At 39.7% G+C, this 16681-nt stretch overlaps 1 protein-coding gene across 1 annotated transcript in view; it reads left to right on the top strand.

The window, feature by feature from the left end:
- Window positions 1-10863: 10863 nt before the first annotated feature.
- The window catches only part of nav1b (neuron navigator 1b), a 57155-nt gene continuing 51337 nt past the window's right edge, over window positions 10864-16681 (top strand). Inside the window, exons 1-2 of the mRNA XM_071903769.2 lie at window positions 10864-11555; window positions 11833-11921. Of these exons, the coding sequence (XP_071759870.2) occupies window positions 10864-11555; window positions 11833-11921 (781 nt within the window). The remainder of the gene's footprint in view (window positions 11556-11832; window positions 11922-16681) is intronic.

Genomic DNA, 16681 nt, shown 5'->3' with positions numbered 1-16681 from the left:
GTCCCGCGGCGCAGAGGCACAGCTCCGGGGTTATCTTTGTTTTGATGCAGAGTCTGTAATGGCTGCTGGAGGCAAGGATGACAAACATGAACAGTCCTGGATGAGAAATGTCAAGGGTGATCTTTACACCATGGTTTCTGGTCCAGTTGTTTGAAGGAAGAAGAACTACACAAACTTACATAAAAGTGCTATCCTTATTGCATAGTACTTTCCTTGTATTTCAGTATGAGGTGATAGACTCTTTTGGTTTTGCTATTTATCTCAGTGCTTTTATTATGCTTGGCAAAATAGGAAGGTTATGTTTATGATCTAATTGCATATTTTGCATGGAAAACCTTTATGCTGTCAAAGTAACCAATGACTGTAGGTTCTTCAATAAAAATATGATAATTAGTAAAATAAACATTGTATCTTTGCTTTAAAATGTAGTGGAATAAAATATCTAATTCATTTAAGTTGAATTACAAGTTAAAGTACCTCAAAAACATTTAAGTGTAGTTCTTGAGTAAGAAGCCTTGTTTACTTTTCTTCTGTCAGGGTGAACATCTGTCAACTGATGAATGACAGGTTGCAGCCAATGACCCTCCCTGAAGAACTGACATCTCAGTGAGTTTGCCCTTAGTGAACAGATGCTGAGTTGAACCAGACATTGATGGAAGAAGTCAGGATGCCCTCGGTGATAGTCCTGTACAGCTGAACCAGAATAGCATTTTGAATCCTCTCAGAAAATACAAATGCTATTGAGCGTTCTTGGTGATGGTGTGTTGGTGATGGTGGTGCTCAGGAACTTAAGGGATTTTACCATGCTGATGGTGGCAGCATGTTTTTTGTCAATCTTTTCCTCTGTTCTAGCGGTGTTGGGATGCCAGATGTTCACCCTCTCGTCAGTATACAGAGGGTAACAAACCCTCTGGTGGCCATAGTGCAGGTCTTGGGCAACAGTGGCTGAACAGCTGATTGTGTTTCTAACAACTCAGTCTCACATAATTGGATGTGATAGAAGACAGTAACCTAAATTTGGAAACAAAATATCATCTCATCTTTAAGATATCAAGCGGCATAGCCACATTAATTCTATCTTATTGGCAGTTTATAATTCTCAGTGTGAATAATGGAGGCTTTTTACAAGTGTATACCCTTTGTAAAGGCATGATTCATATCCACAGCACAATATGAAACTCCACTGTACTGTAGAAATTCAATATACACTGGCTGGTCAAAATAATGGAAACAGCTCGCAATGTGTGAATATCCTATAAGGAGTAGGGCCAAGTAGAAGATGAACTTGCATTGCAGAACTTGCACTAGCTATTATCTCCATCCCCTGTATGCATCATTCATACTTTTTGAATAAGATCTAGGCAAATGGTAAAGAATAGAAAGGTGTGCACAGTTTTACCTATTGAAGTCTGGAGGATGGAATGGGAAAGGATGAAAGTGGAAAAGCATGTTTTATTGGTTATGCATGAACTGAATACTACAGCTTGCACTATTTTAGGTTTTCTTCCTGCAGAGTTTGAGGGAGCTTATATGTATTTCCAGTGCACTTTTCCTCTGCTACCTGTTCTAATGACCTACTTCACCATCCACATAAAGGCTGATGGTCCACCACAGACAACCGCCCACACTTTGACTCATCAGAGCGCTGTGATGTGCTGCGCAGCCAGCCTTCCTCTTCCTGCATAAGCCACAGAGTTCACTTCAGAGAACTGTGCCAGTTGCATAACAGCAGCATCACTGCAGAGGTACAGGTTGTTTCACGATGCCAAGGGATTTTACAATACAACATTCTTCTTGTTGCATTTTTCCACTCCTGAGGCGTTGCCCACTTTTGCTTTAGGTAAAAAGAAAAATAATTTATGCCACTGCAGCAATTGAACCAGGGGTACTTTGGCATATGTAAAAGGCCCCCTGACCCCATTTTGCTGTAAACCTACTTACTCTATAAGTGTAAGTGGTTCATTTTAAGTCAAACAAGCACTAATGAGCAAAATTTTCGCCTCCAATATGACTTTGCCAGAAGTAAGTGATCCAGCACTGCTAGGTTTGTGTTCTTGTATAACCTATTAGAAGAAAATCAGGTCAGTGCATGAGAGATTCAAACACTGGGATAATTGGGAGCTTATTAGCTAGAATCAAGCTGACAAAAACCCTCTCAACAATGGTACTGCTTGCAACATATCTGAACGACTGAGAATGGCCATATATACATGAATGTAGCTAATGACACTGAAATATGATGTTGTTGAGACACAAAGTAATACGGATATTTTCCCCTGTCACACTGAGCCAGTGCAAATATTACCTGATCACCTGTAGTTCACCATGTCTTAACTTGAATTGAATGATGTATTTTGAAACAGAATATTTGGGGTGGGATATAACGCAGGGAGGGATCATTCAAAAGTATAAACCAATGGGATATCAGTTAGGGAGAGAAAGGCAGTTTTATTTGATGGGAGGGGGATTGTTTAAAAAAATCTGTGATGGTATTATTGGTTGGATTTTTTATTTACATCTACTGGCACACGATGAGGTCACCATTAAAGAGACACTGTTTCCCTGAAGTAAAAGTTATGGGACTTTGATATAACAATACAGGAACATAAAAAAAATAGTTAAATACGTGTATATTATGTCATGTAAAATTGGCAAACAAGGTGAAAGTCATTTTTCATTTTGTTGTGACTTTAAATCTGCAATAAGCGATTTCAGACCCTGTAACCAATCCTGAAACTAACGTGTGCTACGTGGAGATTTCCGTGAGACGTAATGATATAAACAAACAGTCACACACGCGGACCAGCTGTGTTGCTGTTTTCACCTCTTTTCTAAAGCTTGTTGTCATGTTCAGACCAAGCAGTAGCTTTTCCTTTTTTTAAAACTAGCTCGTCTCCTCCCCTCCCTTGCTGTTTGAAAGCGGCGCTCTCTCCCTCCCATCCCTGAAAATAATTCTCGTAATGTCGGAATCAATGAAGCGAGTAAACTTGTTAAACTAGTAAACTTGCTACCTACCTCTTCACTTGTCATTGTGGGACATGTGACCTTCAGCGGGAGGAAAATCTGCCAAAGCTGAGACTGGTAACAGCAACAATTCTCCGTAGGTACGTTTATTTTAGCCATTAGCCTTTATGCACGGTTTGTCCTTAAGGGCTTCCGTCGCCCAGTAGTTTTGCTGTGTGTGTTTACAAATGTGTTGCAGTTTCTGTCACCCTCTAGTGGTCAGAAAATCACTTAATGTAGCTTTAATCTTTGATTATAAAGGAGTTGGATGTGCTATCTAAATATTGTGAGTATCAAAACGCACGGTCGCCAACTAAATCCACACAATCCGTATTAGGAAACCAAGGCTGATTATCAAAACCAAGAACGCCAAGTCGTTACTTGTGTCCTTGTGGAGAACGTTCTTCCCAAGTTGTCTTGGGGAGAACGATCTTCTCATCAAAGTAAGCACAGAGAAGCTTCCTTGCAATTTGAGATGGACTGTGTGCTTCACATTGCGTGCTGATTAATTAAGACACACAGCTGTTAATTTTCCCAGCTGTTAACCGGCTCTTTACTGTAGACTACAGTGCTGCTCGCCATTGTTGCAATTAATCTTGGGGCTCAATATTTTGAGGTTGGCAAGAAAACATCCGGGGTTTCTATCCATCCCGTTTGTTTTTGTTTTACGTAAAACGCGTCATGGAGGACACAAGAACGCACATGAACGTGTATTGATAGTCAGCACAAGCCTATAAACGAGCTGCTTGGACTTCCGTAACTTTGTGGCGTCACAAAGGTTCGCTCATTATCATTTTTGAAGAAATAATAGGTTAACAAACCATTTTTTTCAAAGCGGTTGAGCGGTTACAGACTGATCTCACAGAAAAACGTGAAATGAACATAACATGTTAACAGCAAATTACGTGTTGGTGGAACGTAAAGTGTTAAATTTAAGTTTTCCCAGCTCGAAATGGTTACATAAAGGAGACATGACTATAAACAGGAACTATAGTGTGACAGTGAAGTAGCCCGGTGGCCAGTCAGGGCGTTGTGGTCGGGGTGGTGGATGGGCGTATACGTTTGCCTTCGATGTCGGTTCAAAGGACATTTCAACCGTAAGTCACATTTGAATTTTTAACGAACATTTTTTTTATTTTACCATGACCAAACCATTAACCTTAGCCTTAAAGTTGTTTTAGTTGCCTAAACTTTACCATAACCTTAACCCTAACCTTAACCAAACTTGTTTTACTTGCCTAAAACCGTTAACCAACCTTTGGGATGTAATTCAATTCATGGTGGAGAAAAGTATTTAAATTTGTGGCAGAGGAACCTATTTAAATTTGTTGCGGGGGAACGTAATTCAGTTCGTGGTGGAGAAACGTTATTAATACATGTCTACAGCACGTAAATCGCCGTTTTAGAGTTCGTGTTCATTTCACATATTTGTTTGAGATCACGTTGGTTTATTAACTCTTGAAACGGTTAGCCAATCAGAACAGAGGGGTCATTAATATTAATGAGCCTTAAAGACAGCAACAGAAACAGCCTGTTCTTGGTAAGGCTCAGAGAGATGCTGGAAAATGAATGTGTAAAAATGGATTGAGAGTGTTTTTGGTGCATGACACCACACAAACAGCTTTGAATGGACCTCAAGACATAAAATAAAACACTGGAAAGTGTAGAATATGGGACCTTTAAGGGAGTGGTTTTCAATCATGGTCCTCAGGACCCAGAGCACAGCTGGTTTTACCAAGTAGTTAATTGCACTTCATTGTGTTCACCTGGTGTCACAGGTGTAAATAATCCCTGATTACATGGGTAGAATGAAAACCAGCAGGGCTTTGGGTGCAGAGGACCGGGATTGAAAACCGCTTTCTTAAGATAATGTCACCTTGTCACCACGAATTGTTTATGATCTGTATGGGTCAATGTTTTAAATGGTACTAGCTGGACACAAGCTGCTTGCAGAAGCAGAATTCAGGGTGATGGTGATGTCATGGTATTGCTTCCCACCCATCGTTAATCACATAAAGTGAGTGACTAATAAGGGATAAATCCCTCCAATGGCCCAACAGATTAACTAACCCGCTCAAATGCCCACTCTAATCTTGCATGCCACAATAAGTACAGTAGGCTTTAATGAAAAAAGAAAATATAGTGGCATTTAATGGTTTTAAGATAATCTTTAACTAATTAAAGCTTTGATTTCCATAGTGGAGTCTAGATATCATCTGTTTTCAAGCATAGTACTTAAAAAAGCATCACAAGAAAACTGTATAAGAGCTGTTTTGTCATTACAAGACAAAAAACTATTGCTTACTCACAAAATGGAAAAAGCACACATACACATACACAAATAGGTATATACAGTATACACACACACACACACACACACACACACACACACACACACACTGCAGGGGAGTGCTGCAGAGTGCTGTAATTTTGTTAGAATGTATGATGGATGTGGAGGGAGAGCCCGACTATTATCGATGTTGGAGAGACAATGCAATTAAGAGATATCTGTTCTGAGAAACACTCACAGTGTTTGGGTCCAGAGAAAACACACAGATCCAGCTCTGAAAGTGACACAGTGATACACTTTAGCCTGACCATATGTCACTTTTGTGTTTCACTTTTCCCTACTGCCATACCGGCGGGTGACAGAAAATATATAACACAATTGCAGTAATCAGATTACAAAAAAGGCAGCTGTGTTCCATTACAGTTAAAGGGAAACACAGATAAAAAGGTGATTACTTCTTGTTGGATTACGTACTGCAGAAACATTTTTGATGAGGAAAAATAAATTATAGACATTAACCTAATTGTACACATCTTGAAATGATGGTGTAGATGATGACAATAACACTTTTCTATTTATAGGCTTTTGATTAACTACATATTCTCTGGGTTTGGATGGCCAATTAATCCAATGAGTTTATATGTTCCAGTTTTTGTGCTCCAGTGGATGATGTCACTGATTACAATTTTTAATTTATGAACAATAATCTGTAATGGATTACATTTTGTGAGTAACATTCCCTACCCTGCCCACTACAAATTAATTTGCTCTATGGGGTTGTTATAAAGAATGATACTCTTCCCTCAGTGGAATCTTACATTTCATTTCATCTTTCTCACAACAAACCAAAAACCACAGTACCAACGGCCAAATTACATATTACACCAATTTTCCTTTGGTTGCCATAACTTTCAAAATGCTCCTTTGTGCAACGATTAAAAACAAATTAATCTATGTTGCTGATTATTGCCATATTTTGATGAGAAAACATATCACAAGATTAATCGAATGCTACTGTGTGTCTAGTTTCATTATTTACAGCTTTGTCTATAAATCTTCACGGTAAGTAAGTGAATCAATTGAAATAACAAATTTCATGCATCATATTAAAACTGCAGATGGATAAAACAGATAAAAGAAACAGTCAAGACATAAAAAATAGACTGTGTGCCAATGGTTTTCCAACCATCTTGTGATCCAAGCCTCCCAAATAGTTGAGATTTTACTGTCTGTAATCAGTGGTGCTGGAGGGAAAAATGAAACACAAAGTACAGCTTTGAACTGTCACAAACCATGAAGAAACAACTGGTGTCTCCTAACAGTTAGCCTTGAGCCAAATGTAAGGAGAGCCATGCTTTACTTCTGTTTGTACATCTGGGCATGTATCTGTGTGTGTGTGTGTGTGTGTGTGTGTGCGCGCATGTATGTATCTTTGTAATGAGTGTAAGATGACCTCAGCCCCTACAGAGTCTCGTAAATTCCTTTCTAACAAAGCTAGGACACAGGAAGCAGCAGAGAAAATCTGGAATCTGGGACTTGGTGCTAAATATAAAAATTAGATCAGGGCTCTTGTAAAACTAGATAATATAACAGTATTGAGAAAACTGAATTATGTAGATAATGATGCACTGGTTCATCCCTCTTATCTTTTGGTGTTCAGCGAGACTGAGGAGAAACTGGAGCATGAGGAGACTGAGACGCTGTCTGTGCTGCAGCAGAGACAAATTCAACTGTGTGAGATATCTGCAGATGAGCCACTCCAAAATCAGACATTCACTACATCAGAAAGTGACAATATGACTGATAACACAAAATAGAAAAAAATAATCATAGTACTTAAGGATTACTAAAGGATAGTCGGTAACATAAGTCCTTGGTTGATAAAATGATGACACCTAAAGATTGGATCATCTTTATTTTTGAGATATTGAATGATTAACTGCACAAACCATTTTTTCCCTTATAGCATTTGGGAAATGGACTCTTCAAATGTCTTATGAGGACATTTTAAAACCCTGCACATACACTTATACTTTGCGCATAATTTTTCTGCACAGTTGTTGCTGTGCACAGAGTTGGGAGACTGCAGGAGAGTAAACTGATCCTGGGCAGACATGTTGTTGGTCAGTGCAAGTATCTTTAGCATAGCCCTCTGGCTGATTATACGTTTGCAGGACTGGAGCAGTTAGCTTCATTTAGCTGCCGGCTGCATGGTTTGACGATGGCTTGCTGAGCGGATGCCATGTCAAAAAGGAGCTCAAAGTCACATTCACACTGTGACAGAGACACGACCCCCACAGGGGACAGCTAGGCATGATGTCACCAGGGAGAGATCGAAATATGAGTCACTAATAAGTGTTCACAATAAGTGAATGTGTGTGTGTGTGTGTGTGAGTGAGCTTATGGAAGTGAGCAAGAAAGAGCGGGATAGAGAGAAAGAGAGAGAGAGAGAGAGAGAGAGAGAGAGAGAGCGAGTGGAGCTGTTGGACATGGAGAAAACATCTAGAGATTTAGTTAGTCTTCATTCAGCTTTCCCATTGGCTCGTTTTCGTCCAGCATCCATTTGCCCCCACTCTCTTAAAAACAGCACGTGGGTCTAAATTGTATTACTGGGAGCTGAATCATGCTTTGAGTGTAGCCCATCTCAGTGGAGAGCAGTTGGTCTGGACTGGTCTGGAGCGTACTGCACTGTTGCTTCAAGTCCTCTGGGCTTAAGTTAGACTAATCCTGGAGATGCATTTATTCAGGTAAGATGAGGTTGTTGTTCAAAGAAAGACAGCTTCTGCACTCTTTATCATTGCAAAACTTTAATAATAATTATCAAGCTTTCAGTTTTAGACCTTTATCAGCATATACTATGTCCTGTACTGTGTCCTGTGTCCTGTCCATGTGCACTTTTTTAAGCTTCTTTGTATGAGCAGCAGATCCCTCTTTCTAATTTGAGGTTGTTGTAAAATGTATGATGTGCTTTCCAGCTCAGTTACATGCGCTTCTGTTTGTGTTTATTTGCATGTGTGCCCATGTGTGAGCATGTATGTGTGTGTGTGTGTGTGTGTGTCTGTGCGTGACAATAGACAGAAAAACACAGAGAGGGAGAGAGAGACAGAAAAACAGAGAGTTGCTTTTGAACAGCAGCATCTGTCATGCGCGTCAGGTTGTTTTAAGGCAGTGGCCTGTTAAACCTAAGTTCACTGCTTTATAAATGAGGCATGTGGAACACAAAGATATTTTGGGGAGGGCTGAGGGGCAAACAGGGACACGCATTTAATTATTTCACATTTCATTTAGCCATTTAAATTTCATAAGTTATCACCACACATCATTTAAAGTTGTATAAGGGAATCCTATATAAGATGCTATAAGAGGAGTTCTAATCCAAAATGCTATAAATCCATTCAGGGAAAAGACATAAAAGTGGTAATGTTTTGTCAGCCAGGGAATAAGTTACCCAAAAAATGCCATATATTTTTCAATTTCATGCTATGTATCATTTTATAAGTGTGACTTATATGGTTACCTAATTTTTGAGTATATCACTCAGTGGTGGAAAAAGTGCTAGAATGTCCTAGTCAAGTAGAAGAACTGTTACTTTGCTGATATTTTACTTAAGTAGAAGTAAAATTACCAGTGTGAAAGAAAAAGAAAAAGTAGCTCATTTAAAATGTACTCAGAGAAAAAGTTATTAAACTTTTTAGAAAAGAGAACGTTGTTAGATGTGATCTTTTCCATTGAATTCTAAAAGGTCGAGAGGACAGAGTTCAAACTAGATTTGTTTAATTGGAAAATTTGAAATTACAAAATAAAGTGCACAAACAAAGTAAAGCCAGATCACTCTTCTCTTATTTGCTGACTGATTGTGAATAGCTCCGCAATTGGCCAATTTACAATTGTCCAGTTTCTGTTGCTTATGGAGAAACTACAACATCTGTACTCTAATGGATGTGATTTAAAATGTAGCTAAGTGTAATATTTCAGCAAAAATGTAAAAGTAAAAGTAAAATTACTGACTTATAGATTATAGATTATATAGAAAAGCTACTAAATTACAGTAACTTGAGTAAATTTAATTAGTTACTTCCACCCCTTGTACTACTTACTCTATTTCTATACTAAACACTAGTATATACTTTAGTACCTGGACAACATGTACTTCTCTGTTTATCTATTAGCAGTATTAGATGAAAGGATGGGGGATGGGAGGATGATGGAGCAAATCCCCACCGTTGTATCCATGGAGGAGCGGAGCTGTGTGTGGCCGCGGGGCCAGACGGTGCTGGCATGGCCTGAAAGAAGCCGTGCTCCTGCTGCATGTGCCAAGCGGTGTCAGTCTGCCACGGGCTTTCACAGCATGTTTCACACTAGAGGTTGAGGACCGAGGACCAGGAATACATCAGACAAAGCTGTTGAGTCATATGGCGTGTTTCTAGATGCAGAGAGAGATAAGCTTTGATTGATTGTGTGTCTTGGTGTTTACTTAATTATTCTTTATCTTATTTCAGATGCCACAAATATTATCATTTTGATAAATTGTGAGTCAATTGTGAGTCGTTGCTTACAAACTTTTTTCTGCCAAACCAGGTCATTGATTTCTCTTAATCCTCATTTAACCTGCCAAGACAAACTTTGGAAGTAGTTGTAAGTTTATTCATACTGATACACTCACTCACATCAATATTACCACAGTCTTGCACTGTTGGAAACTGAGCAGTGCTTGGCTCAAGGGCACAACAGCAGTTGACAGTAGGGCCTCACTTATTAACTTCGCTGACACCAATCTTTCCTTCCAGTCTGGAAATTTGAACTGGTGACTTTCTGGCAACAAGCCTGCTTCTCAGACCTTTAGGCTACTGCTGCCCCCACTCTTTGATCTTGTAATTGATATAATGGTTCTTCCTTCACACCATCTCCGCTTTCCCACTCACTTACATTCACTTTAGTGAGTAGGTCTGTGGTTAGAAACCCTCTGTCTGTGAAGCAGACACCTTGGAATGCACAGCTGTTTTGCAGTATTATAAATCTCACGCTAAAGCTCAATATCCATCATATACAGCTGGGATACGTGTCCACAGCCTCCCAACTGCGAGTGCTTTAAATGGGTTCACATAATCTTCTATTTGACTGCACATATTTGCATATTTAACCACACACATTTAGCTCCACAACAGCCTGTTGATGCTTCCTTATTCAGTCATTATTCATTCATATTTTTTATTTCCTAATCATTGTGATTTTTACGTATCTTTCACTATTCTATGTCAATAGAGTGAATTCTATTATACAACAGTAAATATTGACTTAAATATTGACTCATCTACCTAATCTACCTATAATGACATATAACTGTAAATTTGCCACACAATGATTTGATTTCTCAGAATCAAATCATTGTACATCATTGTATAATCAAATCAGTACAAAAAAATATGTCTTTCTAACATTTGCACCATATTTGATTCTCCTATTTTCCTTTCTAGATCTCATTCCAGTGATTTCCACTGACCATGAGCAGCGGAGTGAATATCAAGAATGGCACAGGTGTTAGCTCCAGTCTACCTTTGCCTCGAAGCATGATGCCCCTCTCCAAGATGGATCCCAAACAACAATACAGTGGCCACCCCAATCCCACGGCGCAGTTGCAGCACGGCACCAAAAGACGGCCTTCCTATTCTTCATCCTCTGTTTCCTCAAGTCCGAACGAGCTGCTGAGAGGCACCGCTCTAAAAAACCACCTGCTGCAGCAAAAGGGCGGCGGTCTCTACTCTCACAGAAGCCCAGCAGCTACAGAGCGCACCAACGGAATGTGCTCGGCGTACAGCAGCCCTCAGGTACCCAAGAGGGAAGCCCCACGCTCCAAGGACACACTGGACCTCCGCACCAGCACGCTGGCCCACAAGGCTTTGCGAGACCTTCAATTAAGGAGAAACACCAACAAGAACTGGACCTTTGGAAAATATCGTCTCAGGAGCGTGGACAACGCACTTGACGATGATGCCTTTTGCAGGTTCTCAACTAACGCCCAGTCGGGCCTTGGAAGGGGCCGACTCGCTCATGCTAAAGCTGGAAATGGGAATGTGATATCTGCGGTTCCTTCGACCGGAATAAGGAACGTCCAAAAAGACACAGGAAACATCTCCAACCAGGCTTCTGAAGGAGAGATGTCCAATAACAAATCAAAGTCTTCCCATCAGACATTCAGCATGCCACGCAGAGGGAGTGAGCCAGGCAGAGTGAACATGGCCGCTGTTGCTCCCTTCAGGTTCAGGTGAGGGCAGTGTTTCACCTTTTAAGATGGGGAAGATAAGCTGCTTTGCACAGACGGGGAAAAGACACTTCAAATGTGCCACTTCACCCAGAATTGCCTCAGGACCTGTTTTGCTCTCAGTTATGAATTATCATCTCTGTTTAAAAATAATAAATAAATATATATATATATATATATATATATATATATATATATATATATATATATATATGCCTTTCTCAAAATGTTGTCTGCTTTCTGTTTGTTTGTTTCTTTCTGTTTGTCTGTTGTACTGTAGGTTTCAAGTGCAGGAGGACACAGATGCCTCCCTGGATGATCTGAGTGACTGTTCCTCTGACTCCATGGAGGTGTGCTGTGATGATCTGGGTGAGTCAACGCTCAATCTCCTCTTCTCTCCCATTGACAATACTGCTCCATTCATCTCAAAAACTACAGACGCACGTAATGCTGTAAACCTGAAGAATCCAACCAACAGTAACTCCAACGCTCAGTAATGAAACAGAGAGTTTGTTTCTGTATATCTATAATTAAAAGTTTATCATTCAATATCTCTAAATTATAATGCATCCAGTCTGGAAAAGTTGAATCATTTTGTCGGCCAAGGATTTAAGTTACCTTCTATCCTTTAAAAAGTACTGATTTGCCTTTATTCTGTGCTATCCATCATTAAATGCTGGAAGTTCATTTTAGAGCTTATTTCACACAGTATTGAGTGTTCAACCAAATGTAAAAAAGAAAATATTTTTCCATGTGTATTATTTTGCATCCTCCGTGACACCCAAGCTTTAATATAGCTGAATGTTGAGATTGGACCCTGTTCAGCATGGCAGTTGTTTTCACCAATGCTGCTGCCAACTCACAGCAAAACCAGCATTACATACCACCTGTTATATACATCAGGATTTCCTCAAGCAGTTTGTCAAAACTGTATTTCACTGCTGCACTATTTCTTTATGCACATGTGGGAAAACATGGCCTCTTGGCAGTCAACGCCACTCTCAAATCACACAGCACCGTTAACACAGCACTGCTTCTCAAATGTTTTTACATCTCTAGTGCGCCTTTGTGATGAGATTTATGTCACTGCTGTGTAGAACATTAAAATAAAAGTTGAAAGTTTTTCACACACTGTGCAGATGTGATATCTGCAGCAAACCTGTACCTCACACAAGACAGACATGCAAATCATGGGTCCTGGTGTTAAAATATAAAAAATATAAAATATAAGCTGTAAAATATGCTACACCCCACCACTTTATATACATCCCACAATTTACTATGTGGTAGTGTGATTGGTTAGTATTTCATTATTTTTGCAGTAAGTAACTCACTTATCTTGTTAAGTGAAATGCACCACTTTAGATACAATCACAGTATCTCAATTAAATCCAATAAAGCAACAGAATTAATTGACTTTGTTGCTAAGTAAGCAGGCACTAATTATTTCAACACATTATGGTGGTTGCAGTGACCACAAAACAGCATAAATGCTTAGCTGTGCCTCTTGTGAGTTCACCATCAAGAGATAGATGTTTTCCAGAAGCTCTATTCATCATCATTCAGTGTGAATACTTATTAATCACTATTTCAGAAACAAATCTCACTTTCCTGACTTCAAACCCAATAGCTAGAAACAAGGCAAAATGACAATGGATATCAATTTCACTTATGGATTTGTTGTCTTTTTTTTTTCTTTTTTTTTCCACAAAACAAACAGTTGAAATGCACCAGATATCAGTCAAACACTAAACACACCAGTGTCCATCTTTTCATTTCATCAAAAGAAAGGGAAAAAATAGAGTGCATCGAAATTAAATTGAAGTGTAATGTGAATAGAAACGCAAGAAGAAAGGAAGATGAAGTCTTAGTCATCAAAGACATTATAATCAATCACTTAAAGGACTACCTTGACATTTTTGGCTGCTATTTTCTTCATGATACACCTGTCATTGTGGGCAAAACATTTATTGGCTCTAAAAACAAACAAACAAAAAAGCCTATTCGGATCACTAGTATTTGTCATTGTAATCTATCACTTACAACTACATTAAACAATGTCAGAATTAGTGGTATTATGTTCAAAACCTAATTTAATAGACTGAATTACTGTATGCTACAGAAGTTATTTTGATGAACATGTCTGAAGTCATGAAGTTATTGTTACAGATCTCCCGACAGGCACAAAATAAAAAAAAATGACCTCATAAAAATGCATTGTGCTATTATAAAACCCTCTAACTGGGTTCTTAATTATCTTAATGACTGTGAGGATAAGAGCCACCAGCCAGCCTCCTCAGGGAGCGACGAGCACAGCGACTGAGTGGTCCTCAGCTCAGGGTGGACAGATGCGGGACGGAGAGATTGAGTGTTTTGATGTGAGGATCGGTTTTCACCTCCTGTCCGGGAGTTCAACTTGTCCCCACAGGACAGACCTGAGGGACGCTTAAAATCTGTTTCTGGCCATAAAGCACAGAGATTTGTCATTGCAGGCTGTCATCTGGCTTCAACTAGAAGTCCGTTTGGAATATAAAATATAGGATTTTTAACGGCAATGAAATACTGATCCGTTCCGTAGAAACATCTGCAGAAAGAAAAGATGTGGGAAAGCTCGGTAGTGATCTCTGGTGGAATATCTTACTTTAAAAAAGACTAATGTTTCGGTGGGAGAGAGAGAGATCACAGTTCCAGGATTAACACAAGACAGGAACTTAATCACCTTGGTGGAAGTCTACACACGAACAAGATGGTTTTTTTTATTTGCCGCCATTTTCTGCAGGTTTCCAGCAGCTTGATTTCAACAGGAATAGACTAATACTCGGCATATGTAGAGAGTTTTCGGGGAAAAAACACCATTACCATTCAGCCTTTTACAATATCCTGAAGCCTCAGGCCGCTCACATTCCAACAAGCACAATGATTTCATTACAGTTCAGAAGACTTTATTTAAAGGCTTGGTATAGTATTAATGGCCACACTACATACACACCACACACAAACACGTGTGCCTATACCATGCCACCACCTACATGTGGCCATATGCACATTTACTTTTTTTTTTTTAACTTTCCACTGTTTTCCCTTTAAGTACATTTGGAGGTCTCCCCGGTGTTTTTTATGCATTGCATCATCATCACGGTTACACCATAGCAGCTGAGCAGCCCCAGAATGATTACACACATTGTCCAGGGAAATTTATAACAGACAGCTGTGTAACTGTCCCGTCATAGCCCTACCTCCCACCCTTCACACACACACACACACACGCATGCACATACACACACACACAGTGACTTGGATGGCCAGTTGGAGAGTGAGAATCAGACCCAGATGTCTAAGAAACCAAAGGCAGGATGCTCCTCCACCCTCCTCTCTCCTGAGGAAGGGTGGCCCTCGCCTAATTCATTAGCACTGCGTTTGGACATGTTGCAGTGTTCAGGGACACAGAGACGCATTGTAGCCTCATGGACACAATGACTGATGAAGCCTGGCATTTCTGATATAAACCAGAGGTCTGAGGTGGAAAAATATGAACTTAACCCCTGACTAGGAGATATTCATTTTGTTTCTGTCTGTCTAGAACCTTAGGACCGTACATGACTACATAGATATTTTTTTGAAATGGCATGCTGGGATTTGTTATGATTCCTTAACAAATTCCCACTCAACAAAGATGTAAGCTATTGAAAACATCATGCGAGTAAGGTCATCATCAGTGGTCTAAACTCCACAGGGAAGCCTTGGAACTCGTGATAAGAAGGAACAAGACATGACATTGTTTCCAGAAACTCATTGCTGCATCAAACAAACCTCACTGGTCCCGGAGCCGCCCCAGGTGCCCCGAGACCCATATATAAAACCACTGGAGTGTGTTGAAAACACAGTGGGAGACTTGGAAAGGACCCTCTAGGCATTGTAACTAACTGGTCAATCAGATCCAGTGGATTTGCACCATGTAGCATGGTCTCATTCAGTCATGCTGTGTCCTGAATAAGAGCAACTGTCTGTTCAGCCATTCACTCACTGAGAATACAAAAAAAAACCTTCAATTCAGAAGCATCACTTATTGAATTCAACATATTTTTAAAAGAAACTGTGCATGTGCACACAAAAAAATAAAGGTGCGAACGGGAACCAAAAATGGTTGTTTGGCGTGATGCCATAGAAGAACCATTTCTGGTTCCACAAAGAACCTTACAAGAACCTTTTAATATATTAAAAGGTTCTTTATTCTTAGTTATTGGTGGGTGATGGCATAAATGTGGAAAATAACCAAACCCCTCTATAGTATAAATTGCAAGTCTAAGCAAAGGAGTGCAGCAATGGTTCTTTAAAGAAACTTGGTCTGAAAGGTTCTTTGTGAAACCAGAAATGTTGTTGCAGTTGTTGATAGACTAGGTGACGGTTTGTTTCCCAGCTCTGTTTGTGCTGAGCAGCGAGTTCTCTGGCTGCTGTAGCGGATGTCATGCAGGTGATGAGAGAGAGCGGTTTCCATGGAGCATGGCTGCATGCGTGTGCTGCAAAGCATCCTCAATACTCCTGAGACGGGTGTGTAGAATGTCTTGAAAGATGACGTACGCATCATTGAAAAAGGGCACACCTCTCAATTCATCATTGCAGTAAACAATAAGACTGGATTTTCAATTTAATGTAATCATTGTGCTTGTGTGTGTGTGTGTGTGTGTGTGTGTGTGTATATCCAGTATGTCCTACACTGATTTGTAGATATTTCCAAAGCATGGTTTTGGGTGTGTTACGTTTACACTGGCACATCATGCCCAGCCTACTGGGGTGAAGTCACCCATTTGGCTGACACACTTTTAGGTTTTGTGCCGAGGTTTTGGTTTTGGCCAAATTTATTTTTTATTTTTTTCTTTCACTTTCTAAAGCAGTGAAAGAAAGCTACCTGACCATTCCCCACTCACATATAGGTAAAGCTGTGAAAGTTATTATGTCATCAATGTTGATGTCACATTATGACAACAATTTAGTTGTCTGCCTCAGTTAAAGCAGGATAAAACCTAGCTGATTTTTAGTATATGATTTATCCAGCTGCAAATCTGGAATTGATATTATAAGGAAGCTCAGACAGGATGAACAGATAATCTGGATGTTCCAGTTGTTGCATT

This window comes from Centroberyx gerrardi, chromosome 5, assembly GCF_048128805.1.
Source record: "Centroberyx gerrardi isolate f3 chromosome 5, fCenGer3.hap1.cur.20231027, whole genome shotgun sequence".
NCBI classification, from domain to species: Eukaryota; Metazoa; Chordata; class Actinopteri; order Beryciformes; family Berycidae; genus Centroberyx; species Centroberyx gerrardi.
This window is presented reverse-complemented; position numbering and strand designations above follow the sequence as displayed.